This window comes from Zonotrichia leucophrys, chromosome 4 (genome assembly GCF_028769735.1).
Source record: "Zonotrichia leucophrys gambelii isolate GWCS_2022_RI chromosome 4, RI_Zleu_2.0, whole genome shotgun sequence".
In the NCBI taxonomy this organism is placed as follows: Eukaryota; Metazoa; Chordata; class Aves; order Passeriformes; family Passerellidae; genus Zonotrichia; species Zonotrichia leucophrys.
The window spans coordinates 58882246-58895512 of NC_088173.1; the positions used below are offsets into that span (position 1 = coordinate 58882246).

The 13267-nt window shown below is 36.4% G+C and overlaps 1 protein-coding gene across 7 annotated transcripts in view; it reads left to right on the top strand.

Moving 5' to 3' along the window:
• SLIT2 (slit guidance ligand 2) overlaps positions 1-12842 on the top strand; it is a 257508-nt gene extending 244666 nt beyond the window's left edge. For 4 of the 7 annotated variants that reach the window (XM_064711856.1, XM_064711858.1, XM_064711857.1 and 1 more), the window contains 4 exons: positions 437-591; positions 6330-6618; positions 9594-9805; positions 10897-12842. In XM_064711856.1, coding sequence (XP_064567926.1) covers positions 437-591; positions 6330-6618; positions 9594-9805; positions 10897-11138 — 898 coding nt within the window. In that variant the 3' untranslated portion in view covers positions 11139-12842. Of the gene's footprint in view, positions 1-436; positions 592-6329; positions 6619-9593; positions 9806-10163; positions 10253-10896 lie in introns of all 7 variants that reach the window. The other 3 variants (XM_064711860.1, XM_064711861.1, XM_064711862.1) reach the window with 3 other exon arrangements.
• Positions 12843-13267: the final 425 nt, after the last annotated feature.

A 13267-nucleotide genomic window follows, 5' to 3' on the forward strand; every position in this document is an offset into this window, starting at 1 on the left:
TTTTTTACTTAATAGATTCTGTCTGATCTATATGTACCCTCTCTCAGTTTAAAAGAGTTGGGCTGTGTCCTGTTACTGCAGGGCCTGGTAGAAAGTCCCTCTCCATATTTCTTATAAGCCCCCTTTCAATGTTCAAAAGCTGCTATAAGGTCTTCCCAGAGTATTCTCTTCTCCAAGCTGAACAACTCCAAATCCCTCGGCCTGTCTTCATAGAAAAGGAATTCCAGCCCTGTCATCATTAGTCCAGAAGAAGGGATGTATTGTATTGTATTGGCTTTTAAGCATATGTGCATGTCTTTGCTTAAAATGTAATTTTCAGGGGAGTGTACTCCTACAGAAGTTCTGTTCTGAAACTTTATTGACTCTTAAAGGGGAAAAGGTAAAAAACTGTTATAACATGACCACCAACTGTTTATTATTAATGTTTATTTTGCAGTGTGGAAACAATTAATGATGGAAATTTCCACATTGTGGAGCTGCTAGCTATGGATCAGGTTCTATCTTTATCCATTGATGGAGGAAGCCCCAAGATAATTACCAACTTGTCCAAGCAATCCACTCTGAACTTTGATTCTCCACTGTATGTAGGAGGTAAGAGGATTTTATTGCTTCTTACTAGAGGTATTATAGATAATTTACTGTGGTAACATGTTTTAAGAAACACATGCTTGTGTTTCCTAAAGAGACTCATTCATTGACATAACTCCTTAAGATGAAACTTTGGCAGTTAATGTCAATAGCTTCAATTTTAAGAAATAATATGTTGTGAAACTACACTGGTTCCTTTTCTATAATTATGTTTATTTTTTATGACTGTAAAATTTTGTAAATTTCTGCTGTTATTTAGCCTTTTATTATACTGAAGAAGTGTGCTCAGCTTTGCTTAGCTGCATGAAGATTTAGTGATGCCTATTCAGAAAGTGTAGAATGGTAGCATTCTGTTTTGCTCATTTTACATTCCTGTTTCCCTGTACTGGTATCTGCTGGAAATGATAGCAGTGTGTAAAGCCACGAAATGTAATTTCTGTCTGGAGATCTTACTGCTTAGGGCTGATAAGAGTTAGGACACTAGGTAAGAATGTGCCCAGACAGTTGCCTCACTGTATGTGTCAGGGCTTATGTTTTGTTTGTTTTGAGAAAAAAATGTTTGTTTAATTGTTTGTTTAACTTGAGCAGCTAAAATATTTAAAAAAACTTTGATCATTTGATGCCAGTTACTCTGTAGACCTGTGAGTTCAAACACTTTGTTTTAGCTAACAGTTCATGCTGGATTTCTTTGGACCTGTGCAATCCACATAAAAGTCAGAAAATTCAGCCAACACTTAGAGCCTCCTTAATTGGTAGCAAGTCAAAGTTCTTAAAAGTTCAGAGATTTGGCATGGTTTTTTAAATACTTTTTAAAAGCTACCGATTTTCATGTTCTATTTATTTTAAGCTTATACTCTTAAGGAGTTTCCTTCTGATCTGTTCTTTCTGGTAAAAAAAATGGACTTTCGTTTTCATTTTGCTGATTTCTTTTATATCTGAGAATAACTTTTTAGACTTAAGCATCTTGCCTCCTTGCAAAAAACTGTGCCATCAGTAGTGCATTTGTTTGATGTGCTGATGCTTTCAAACGTGGATTGCCCTCCAAAAATGCACATTGCATTTTCTCCTGTGTATAATTTCTGTTTACGCAGTGTCCTGTGCCACATTGGGAAGAGGGGATCCTAGACTCTGATAGGACACTGTGTGCTTGCTTACTTGTGTTATCAACATCAGTTTGTTTAATGATTGCTGAGGCTAATTGTACGACTTGAGAGCTGAGCTTAGTGCAGAACAATAATCCTCCTGTCTGTTATAAGCACCTTTTGATGAAATGAGGCCAGACTGACAACTGTAAACATTTATTCTGGGCACATTGTTACCACTGCAGTGCTGATTTGTGACATATGGTTCTCCTCCTTGCTTCTTCACCCTGCAGAACTGTGCCTCCATTCAGAGAAACATAGTAATCTGCATTGTCATCTTCAAGTATTGGAAGAATAACTTTTGGAAATAATCTTTTCTCTCAAGGGTTTGATACATAAGTGCAGCAGTCTTCTGCATTCTAGTGCATGTTCCTTAGGGAGGTTCCGTGTTTATTCTATTATAATTTTTCACATTCAGGCTCCAAACAGACAATTATTCTGCTGTCATAGAAAATGTTGATCCAAAAAATAATAAAAACCAATCATAGAAGCACATTGTAACAAAATAAAGGAAAAAAACCCAGTAGGATGACATTCAGATCTTAATCTTTCCTCTTCTTTATCAAATTTATCTGTTTATGATTTTTTAAAATTCTCAGGGCAGGTATTTTTCACTCTTTTAACTTTATATCACCCATCTTTTTGAGATTCAATAATTTTTTTCTTATCCAACTATATCTAGATTTTTTTAGGGAATTTGATTACACATTTTCATCAGTTAAGAACTTAAATTCTCACTAGGTTTTTATGCAGTATTTTTATCTTTGCCAAAGCCTTAGTTTGACACCTAAATCATCATGTAGCTTACACTTACTCTTACCACTTTTCTGCTAAAATGGCATTTCTGATAAGCATCACCTCAGTTGGCAGGCTGAAATTCAGACTTAACAGCAAGCCCTTGTACAATGTCTGCTCTCATTCTCTCATTCCCTCTCTCTCTGCCTTCCTTCCTTTTTTTTTTTTTTTTTAATGTTACTCTTGGGTCACAATATATAGCTTGGTTTAAAAGGGGTAATTTACCTTTTTTTTTTTACCAAAACTGAGCTAATTGATTTATACCTTTTGAGGGTTTTTTGCCTCTTCCAAGTGTATGGAGTGTGTGGTCAGAATACACGTGCTTGTTATTTTTCAGTCTTTCTGTAACAAATTTCAGTAAATCATATTGAAAGTGCATGGCTTTTGTAAGAATTCTTAAGGGACAATCTGTTTCTTCTCAAAAATTCTTCAAAGGAGTCGCAGACATCACTGATACTTCACATTCTTCTCTCGGAAATTAGAGCATATTTTACTAGTTGAGAGTGGCACCTTCTTTCATGGATGTCCCTATTTCTGAGACAGGTAGAGTATCAGCTGCTTCTCATTTGTGCTTGCTCTGTTCTGGCAGCTTCTAGAATTAGATACTTGTTTCGACAGTTTTACTGTGTGACTGTTATTCCAGAGAGATTCCTACCATTTGCCTCCTTGAGCAGTAATTTACCTGTAGTCTGGTTCAGCATCCAAAAGCTTGAAAGGGGGTGGGAACTACTCTCTTACATTGCCAAAAATAGATTTGAAATATTTGTCTGTATTGTTTCTATGTCAGTTCTTTCCTAACTGATAAAGAATCTTTATACAAAAATTATCTAAGAAATATTTCTAAAGAATATAACCAGGTTTTACACACACTTTGGCCTTCTGACATTTGGTATCTTGCTAGAAGAAGCAAAAGTGTATAGGCTGAAAGATTGAGCATATGTTTTTATTGTGTTTCCAAATGTCTCCCTTATTAGAGAATATAGACAAAAAACTTCTGAATCATGTGTGAAAAAAATTCTGAATCAAATGTCTCCCTTATTAGAGAAAATAGACAAAAAACTTCTGAATCATGTGTGATATACCACCTATTGCCTGGTATCAAATGTATGTGCTTATATGGTTCCTAGAAATCACATCTAAGTTTCCTGACACTTTCAAGTATTACATCTAGTTTAGCATTGCATTGGTGTGCTTAGTTTTATACACCTTTTATTTTTACAGACAGTAACTTCAGTTCATCTATTCTGCTGAGATACTTTAAGCATTTTCTATGAGCATTAGCTGAGTGTGACTTTCAAGGGACACAACAGGGTGAAGGGGCCTTGATGACTCTACCCTGTCCCTGGTTTGAGAATATGGCAGGTAGATGTGAGGAGATGGAAACTCATTATTGTTTGCAGTCTGAGTCCTTTAATATAATAGTTCAAAGCCTATTTTGCAGTTTGACCCTGCCTGGGTGCCAGGTGCCCACCAAAGTCACTCTATCACCCCCCTCCTCAACTGGAAAGGGGAGAGAAAATGCAGTGAAAGCTCATAAGTTGAGATGCAGATGGGGAAAGAACCCTCACCGATTACTGATGTGGCAAAACAGACTCAACTTGAAGAAATGAATTTGAAGTATTACCAGTCCAAATCACAGTAGGATAAGGAGAGGTAAAACATTTTTTTAAGACACATTCCCCCCACCCTTCCCTCCTTCTCAGGCTTAACTTCTTTCCCCCCAGTTCTCTCTCTCCTTCCTACAAGCAGTGCAGGCACATTTAGGTTATGGTCTCTACATCACATTGTTTCTGACATTGCATCCTCCTCAGAGAAAAGAGTCCTTCCCCTCTTCCAGCTGAGGTCCCTCCCATGGGAGGCAGCTCTTTACAAACTGCTCCTGCATGTGTCCCTTGGTTCCCATGGGATGCAGTTCTTCAGGAACAGGCTGCTCCAGCCTGGGTCCCCCACAGGGTCACAAGTCCAAGGAAAACCTGCTCCAGTGGGGGCTCCTCTCTCACAGATCCTGCCAGGAGCCTGCTCCAGCACAGGCTTCCCATGGAGACACAGTCTTCTCTCGAGCATCCACCTGCTCCAGCATGGTCTCCTCCGTGGGCTGCAGGTGGATCTCTGCTCCCCTGTGAATGTCCATGAGCTGCAGGGGCACAGCTGTCTCACCATGGGCTGCCGGGGAATCTCAGGTGTCTGGAGAACTCCTCCCCATCCTGCTTTGCTGACCTCAGTATCTGCAGAGCTGCTCCTCAAATATTCCCACTGCTCTCTGGTCATATCTACACAATTACTCTTTTGGGTTTTTTCCTTTATAGATATGTTATCACATAGCTGATTGGCTTGGCCTAGGCAGACTTGACAGGTCCATCCTGGACACAGCTGGCATTGGCTCTCTTGGACAGGGTGGACACTTTCGGCAGCTTCTTGGAGAAGCCTGGCCACACAAACCCCATACACTTACTTAACTGATAAGATCAAAGAAGATTAGGCTCTTCAACAGTATGGATCCCATATTGTTCATTTCTATGATCACTGAAGCCTAGCACAAATGAAATTACAATAACCTCTAAATGAAAGGCAGGTCTACTTCATTAGGTTACTGCATGAACTCTCTTTAACTGTTCATAGTAATATAGAAAGTTATTAAAAGTATCAGTTTACATGGTTAAGGAGCAGCTATGCAGAACATTTCTGCTTTCTTGTCATTATTCAAGTACCAGAATGAAAATTGTTGATTTTGTCTAGGAATAAACCTATGCAGCTAATAAGAATATTTATTTTCAGGTAAACAGATCTTTTTTATGCTCAGTGTACTTTGATTTCCTTTACTTGTGAATCTCAGGACTCACTTGGGCATTGAGGTATTCATTATTAGAAAGCACTCTCTTAAGAGGTATCTGCTATAGGCTAATATGTTGGCAATAAGTTAAAAGAAAACAAAAGGAGTAGAAGAACTTCATGTTTGCAAGAAAACATTTGATAATAATGTTCCTTCTGAATTATTCTTGAATTATTCAGAATTATTCTTTAATTATTATAACAGAATAAGTGTATCACATCTACTGCTCTAATTGCACCTATAACCATAGAATGTAACAGAGGAATTACTCTGAAAATGGTCAACAGTGGGGACATTTGCATTATCTAAAAGTGTAAACACATAGCAGTTAGATGTTGAATTATTTTTATTATTGATTGTTTTAGGCTGTACTGGCAAACTAGGAATGGCTTTTAGTTTTATTTTATTAATCTGTCTTTAATACATGCTAAACAAAAGTATTTTTGGTTTTGGAACCTCAACCTGTTAAACTATCCTTCCCAAGAAATTTTCCATAGCAAAAGCTCACATTTGAAATGTGTATGCTAGCTCCATTTTGATGGGCTGATCCTACTAAATTCTTCTGGATATGAGTATCTTAGCTCACAAAAAAATGACATATCACCTGCTAAATTTCAACAACCTTTGTTTTTCTGGGATTCAGAAACTGTGTGCTATCCTGGACTTAAATGCACTAGGGAAAAACTGGGCAAAGCAGACCTTTTCACAGCTCTGAGCTTCCTTTCTGGTAAAGTCTTGTATTCATCTCTTAAGCATGACTTAAAGATTTACAGGTTTGGAGCTGGTTTACACAAATGCTTGACAACAAGGACAATTTCCAAAAACTAGATTATTGTTTGTGGTTCTAGTTTGAATAGCTAGGAATAATTAATTTAGAAGAAGCATTCTTTTAAAAGTGTTTTAAAAATGGGAGAAAACAGTATAGAAAACGGTGAGATTATTACACTGGTTATTTGCTATTATTAATTTCCTAGGCATGCCTGTGAAAAACAACATAGCAGCTTTGCGCCAGTCGCCAGGGCAGAACGGCACCAGCTTCCATGGCTGCATCCGGAATCTGTATATCAACAGTGAACTCCAGGACTTCAGAAATGTGCCCCTGCAAGTGGGAATTCTGCCAGGTTGTGAGCCTTGCCATAAGAAAGTTTGTGTGCATGGCACATGCCATGCTACCAGCCAGTCAGGCTTCTCCTGTGAGTGCGAAGGCGGATGGACGGGGCCGCTCTGTGACCAGCAAACCAACGACCCGTGTCTCGGAAATAAGTATGTCCTAACTCGGGCAAAAACAGTAGTAAAATGTGCACATATGTCTCCTGTCATCTGTATTTTTTTTCTATAAAAGTTCACACTTGCAAGAAGCAACATAACCTGGGCATGTAAAAGTGAAAACGGCATCCAGGTTTTAGCATATGTTCTTTCCATAAACCTAATGAGGGAAAGTCCCCAGTTCAGGGGAGCAGATACACACATCTCACTGAAGTTCTGCCTAAAGCCTGGGAGGTGCTCTTGCATACTTCTGTATGTGCTTCTTTTGCAATGAGATGCACTGATGCAGCTGTGGGTATGACCCTTGGCACAAAAATAATTTTGAAGTAGTTGTAAATTGAATAAAAACCTATTTTCTTATTTTCAGTTGTAAAGAATAAGGTAATTAAACCATTAATATTATTATTAATAATAATAACAATATTCTCTACTATGGTTTTGAAAAATGATACAATGGACATACCTAATATTTTATATTTTCAGAGTACCCCAGGTTTTAGGAGGAAAATAGATTTCCATCTTTATGGTGAAATTCTGTTTAAGTCTTAGTGTGATAATTCTATTTACTGATTTGAGCAGAACATTTTAGTTTAGATATTTATGCATGTCTGTAGAAAGATTCTTATATATAAATGTGTGGAGATAGAAAAAGATATGTATAATTATGTATATTATAGTATTGATATCTATGCATATTCATCTTTCAAATTTACTATCAAGACAGATTCTATTTGGGTTCATGGACTCCCAGCACAAGAAGATCAGAAACTTCAGAAGGTCAAAGCTATTTTGTATTTATTCATCTTGGGCAGCAAGATGCTATTCTGTTTGTCTTTCCACTGTCCTTATTACAGCTTGGCAACATCTTTTTTTTTTTTTTTTTCCGTTCAAGCAAGCTTGCTTGGGTCCTGTGGCTGCTGCTTTTTCAGTGCAGCATTTGCCTATGTGATTTTTGACGTTTAAGGACCAGTGGCCTAAGTTTTCTAAGAGATTCTAATAAGATGTTTTTCAACTCCTATATAAAATGATGTTTAAATCATCTTTTCACATAGTGTGTGGAAAGTCTGACCCTTGAAAGTTTTATACAGCAGTTGGCATGCTTTGCAACACAGTTTTATTTATATTGGTTATAGACTCTTTCAGTACCCTTAAAGTTTTGAATTTTTCCCAGAGCTAGAGCAGTCAGGTTTTGAAGGATATCATTATAACATTTAATTTTTTATGGGTCATTTTTTTAGGCTGTCCTCTTTCACAGTGACTTTAAAGAAGGGTAGTCACACCAGGTTATAAAATGCAAATGTGACTTTATATTTCAATACTTGAGGATTAAAAAATAACATCAAACTTTGCCCACAAGTTCTACTATCAGAAAAGACAATTTCTTTAAGCTGTTCTTGAAGTACTAGATTCTTCATTGTTTCTTATAATTGTGCACATTATCACCCAAACTGAGTGCTTTTTTTGCAGCAAATTATGAAGTTATCAGTATCAGATGTAGGCAGTATCAAAGACAGAAGTGAGTGAGCACAGTGTTAATATTTTTTTTGCTCTTCCAAGTATTGGGTTTGTTTCAGCTGTATACAGTGCTGTGAGCTTTTAAGAGAGAAAGCCAAACCAATTTTTTTTTGTTTATTTTTGGAGTGGAGGAGGACTTTGTTGTTCTTTACTTCTGGGGATTTTCATTCTGTATTTCTTGATTCAACTCTAAATTGTCTATTGAATAGATGCATTTTATCCATCTAATACAGTTTTACATTCTGCTTTATCTGAATAACAGAATTGTCACTGTGATCTCTGTTTCAAAAATGTAGATGATCTTTTAGAGATCCTTGCACATCGTGAAAAGGCTTAAGACACATTTACTTTACCTACATCTAGGTGTTTGAAATCAAAATATAGTGACCAAAGTTTTTTCTCTAGTCAGTAAAGGAATAAGCATATTTCAGAAGAATAAATAAGAATTCAAGTTGTCTAATCATCTTCTAGATAAGCTCATTTCTTGCCATGACTGACTGTGTCTGGAGCTTATGGCAATTATACATCCAACTTGAGTGCCTGACACAGGTACCTAAAATTAGATGAGATGAAACTGTGCCTGAGACTTTGCACTTAGCTTGATGTTCCTTTCAGTACAGTCAGAAGATGAAATTTAGAGCTTCAAAGAGCAGGTGGAAACAAAAGTATGAGAGTTGGCATTAGCTAAAATTTAATCATCTTCTAAGTCAAAGCAAAACTTTACCAAAGATCTTGACACAGATTGCTTTGATATCTAAAGCCTGTATAGAGCATGGCAGGATGTCAGTGCCACCTGAGTAACTGTAGATCAGAAGTCCTAAAAGTGGATTTTTCTATATGGTGAAAAGATCAAATGCTGAATATAATGAAAAATAAACAGAAGCTATCTGCCCCATGATACTGTCTAGGCCTTCCATTTTGAATTGCTAAATACCAGTCTTGAAATATCAGACTTCAACCACAGCAACAATGTGCAACTTGAAACTGCCATTTCTTGGGTCAGAATAGCTTCTCTTAGGAAGTAGCTGAACTGTGTGTGCTGGGAGCCCCATATTTCATGAGTGACAATATGGAGTTTCTTTTAAATGATACACAAACCAGAATTGCAGGTGAGTTTCTTTTTTCTTTGGCTTGATTTCACTGTGTTCTTCTCAAAAGCATGCTGAAAATGTAGGTAGACAGGAAATGTTGTTTTTAATATTCGTGGCCTGTAAAATTTTTCCATAACACATCTACAGTGGCTATTTTCTGGTGAGAGGGAGTTCTGTATTGCAGCTTGTTTTGTGTAAACCTGCATACTAATTATAAACCACTTCACTGCATCTCACTGAAAAAGTCCATTAGAAACAAAAGCAATTTCTTCTGAGTACAGTCCAAAGTATTTGTAGTTAATGTTGCTTAGCCTGAACTTTGATGAATAATTTATTTTTATTCTCTTGGGCTTGTTTCCCCTGTAGATGTGTGCATGGTACCTGCTTGCCGATCAATGCGTTTTCATACAGTTGTAAATGCCTGCAGGGACATGGGGGAGTCCTCTGTGATGAAGAGGAAATGCTGCTTAACCCCTGCCAATCCATCAGGTGTAAACATGGCAAATGTAGGCTTTCAGGACTTGGGAAACCATATTGCGAATGCGGCAGCGGATACACGGGGGACAGTTGTGATAAAGGTAAAAAAAATTCATTCATGTTGTTGTGGTCTTAAAAAATAGGCTTTTTTAGTAAAACATGAACAGCCAAGCACATGAACAGCCAAAAACATGACCAGTTTTTTTTTTTCCACAACACACACATTTGTTGCTTTTTTTTTTCTACCATAAGACTTTATCTTGATGAGAGAAAAACCAAGCCTTTCCCATGAATTTGTTTGCATTTTGAGGATTTTTTCATCAAACGTTTTGCTGTGAAAACATTTCTTTTTTTTTTTTGCCTTTATTCAAAAACACATTTTTACTATATTTAACTATTACCTTTTACCTGCTGTATCTTTCTGTATTTATTGTTTCTCTACCTTCTGCAACTGAGAAGCCAAATCCAATGATTCTGCTCCTAGTTTTATCACAAACTCTACTTTTGACCTCTCAGCTTCAACTGATTTATCACAGCGAATTATGCAGGTGAGATGGATGAAAACAGGATGACTTTTTCCCCCTACCTTTTTCTTTCTCCTTTGTCTATCAAAGCTCTCCCTCTCCCTCTTCCCTTACCCCAGATGGCATTTATTTTGTATTGTACATAGATGTGAATAGAAGAATATGGCTGTAGAACTTTTAACAGATGTCTCATTTTTAGCTGCCTTTATACCTCAGTAATTTATGAAGTTAGCGGAATGTAACTTATATTAAATAAGAGTTTGAATAATATTAAACTCCAGGTCTAATAAATTAAATTGCATGCTCTCTGAAACATTTCCCTATGGTAAACAGAACCAGCTGCAAGCAGTGTAGCAACAGAAGATGTGTATTTTTATAAAAGAGGAAAAGATTTAAGCTTCCAATTTTCTTGTCGTTGTAATAGCTTCATATTTATGGTTTACACATACATAATATAAGCTTTACCAAAAATAGGAGGTATAGGGAATGAAACCCAGCATTAATCGCATTACATTTGGAAGAACCACTAGTTTCCAATGCACAGTCTTGGCCGAACTTTAAAATACCAATCCCAACTGCAAATAGTAGCACACCACCTTCCTGCATTACGCATTCTTTGACCCGCGCCTCAAATCCGTGCCTCTGATTTTGAACATTGTTTCCCACAGAAATCTCTTGTCGAGGGGAACGAGTCCGAGATTACTACCAAAAGCAGCAAGGGTATGCTGCGTGCCAGACGACCAAGAAGGTTTCGAGACTAGAGTGTAAAGGCGGGTGCTCGGCCGGGCAGTGCTGCGGGCCGCTGCGCAGCAAGAGGCGGAAATACTCCTTCGAGTGCACCGACGGCTCGTCCTTCGTGGACGAGGTGGAAAAAGTGGTGAAGTGTGGCTGTACAAATTGTCCCTCCTAAGTGTCCCTGTCACACTTGTCTTTTGAAAATGTTGTATACTTATTGACCGTGTCGGACTAATTAATGCTTCATAGTGGAAATATTTGAAATATATTGTAAAATACAGAACAGACTTATTTTTATTATGAGAATAAAGACTTTTTCTTCATTGAAAAAAAAAAGATTCAAGTGCTTGAACTGAGACTTCTCATACCCAAGAGGAGCTTTGAAGAAAAAAAAAAGACCTGGTAACATTGCAGCAGAAATGGGAAACTCTAACTGCTTTTAACATGGATTCTTCTTTATAACATGCTGAAGATACACTGACACTATACACATGTGACTTTCAACTTAACAGCTCAGAGGTGAAATACTGACCAGAACACGAGGCTTGTTTTTTCACTTTCGTATCAGTCTATTTCATTGTCTTGACAGACCACACCAATCACTTACCTGTGGATGAGGAAGCTTTATGAGCAAAAAGAATCAGATTATACAGAAATAACAATTGTTTGAAACACATTTTGTCTTTTGGAATTATTAAACATCATGAGAAGATGGGATCTCATTTAATGAATGGGAAATAGGAGATACAAGAATATACTATAATCCTGAAATCTCCTGATGATGTGTACTTTTATGTCAGCATGTTAGGACAAGAAGCATAAAAAAGTGTTTATCTTCCCTTTTACAGTATTAATTTTTTGTAATATAAATGTTCCGGGGATGATAAAATAGATTATTGATGGATAAATTAGTAATAATATGGATTTCTGTTTCTATGAGTTCTAAACAGGTCTATACAGTATTGGGTTTCATTGAGAAATATTTATTGTATCAAAGTACATTGTACTTAACCCTTTTAGGCCATCCCTTTTACTGTTTTTCAATGCTTTAATATATATTAATTTATATTTGTCCCAGTATTTTTGTAATTTTTTTTAAAGGACTTAAAAATCAGGATTTTTTTGCAATAGAACTAACGTAGCATGTCGTCTTGGGGTAAATGTTTTCAGTCTGTTTTTTCCTTTCCATTCCCTTTTCCTTTTCCTTAGAATTTGACCACTTGGTGTCACTGAATAGAAAGTGGTGACAATTTGTGGTTTCACAGATAACAGATATTCAGGACACCTTCCAAGAACCTGTAATATATTACAGAAAATGTCTTTACACTAGATGGCTATTGTAGAGAAGTTAATTTTCCCTATATACAGTACTTACAGAAAATAAGATGGCGTGTAGAAAATTCCATTAGAAGATAGATCTTTATAAATTAATATTCCTATGGAGTTCTTTACCTTTTTTATAAAAAAAAAGAAGAAAAGGCTGTGCTATCAAAAACTGTGATTTTCCCCAAATAATAAAACTACTCTACTGCCCCTAATGTTCCCCATGTTAACATGTTGCTGCTAAATTATAATGTAGAACTGGTAATCAATAGTGGGTTGTGTTCTTCTTTCAGTAAAACCCAGGGTACCCTGTAAAAATGCAGATGTTTTTTCAATTTTATTTTATTATTTTTTTTACAAAAAAGTTAGATGTACATGTGTAATGCAGTGTGCTTTGTCATATTTGGACTGATATCAGTAATGCTACTGATGTTTGTAAATTAAACAGATATTTACTTCATTAACAGCTTTTATTTGTATTCTTCTGAGAAGTTTAAATTGTCTAGCAGCCTTTAATTAAACATCTGTTGCAAAGAATATTTGGTAAAAAACAGAATAAAACCCAACCCTAAATCTAGTGTATTCCTTGCTGAAAATCTGAAGAAGGAATTGACTTGGGATAATTACAACTAGAGGCAGTGACATCTGAAAATGTCTGTGCATTATGAACTCAGATGAACTTATACCAAAACTAAGAAAACTACTTATAACTACAGTACACTGCAGGAAAAGACAATTTGAGTCTATCCTAATACTTAAGTGGTTATAAAAATGGCAATTTGACAGTTGTTCTAGCAATATGATTCTTTAGAGGCATTCGGTTTCACTAATCTTTGACTAAGTATTTTAAATTTAAGCAAATGAATGGGTTGATACTTAACCAGGGTTTTTTTTTTTCCTCTAATATATTTTTTACAAATAATTCTGTGTTTATTTTACTTAGTCTACTTTAGAATTTGTCTAAATATTCAGCCTTTCGTG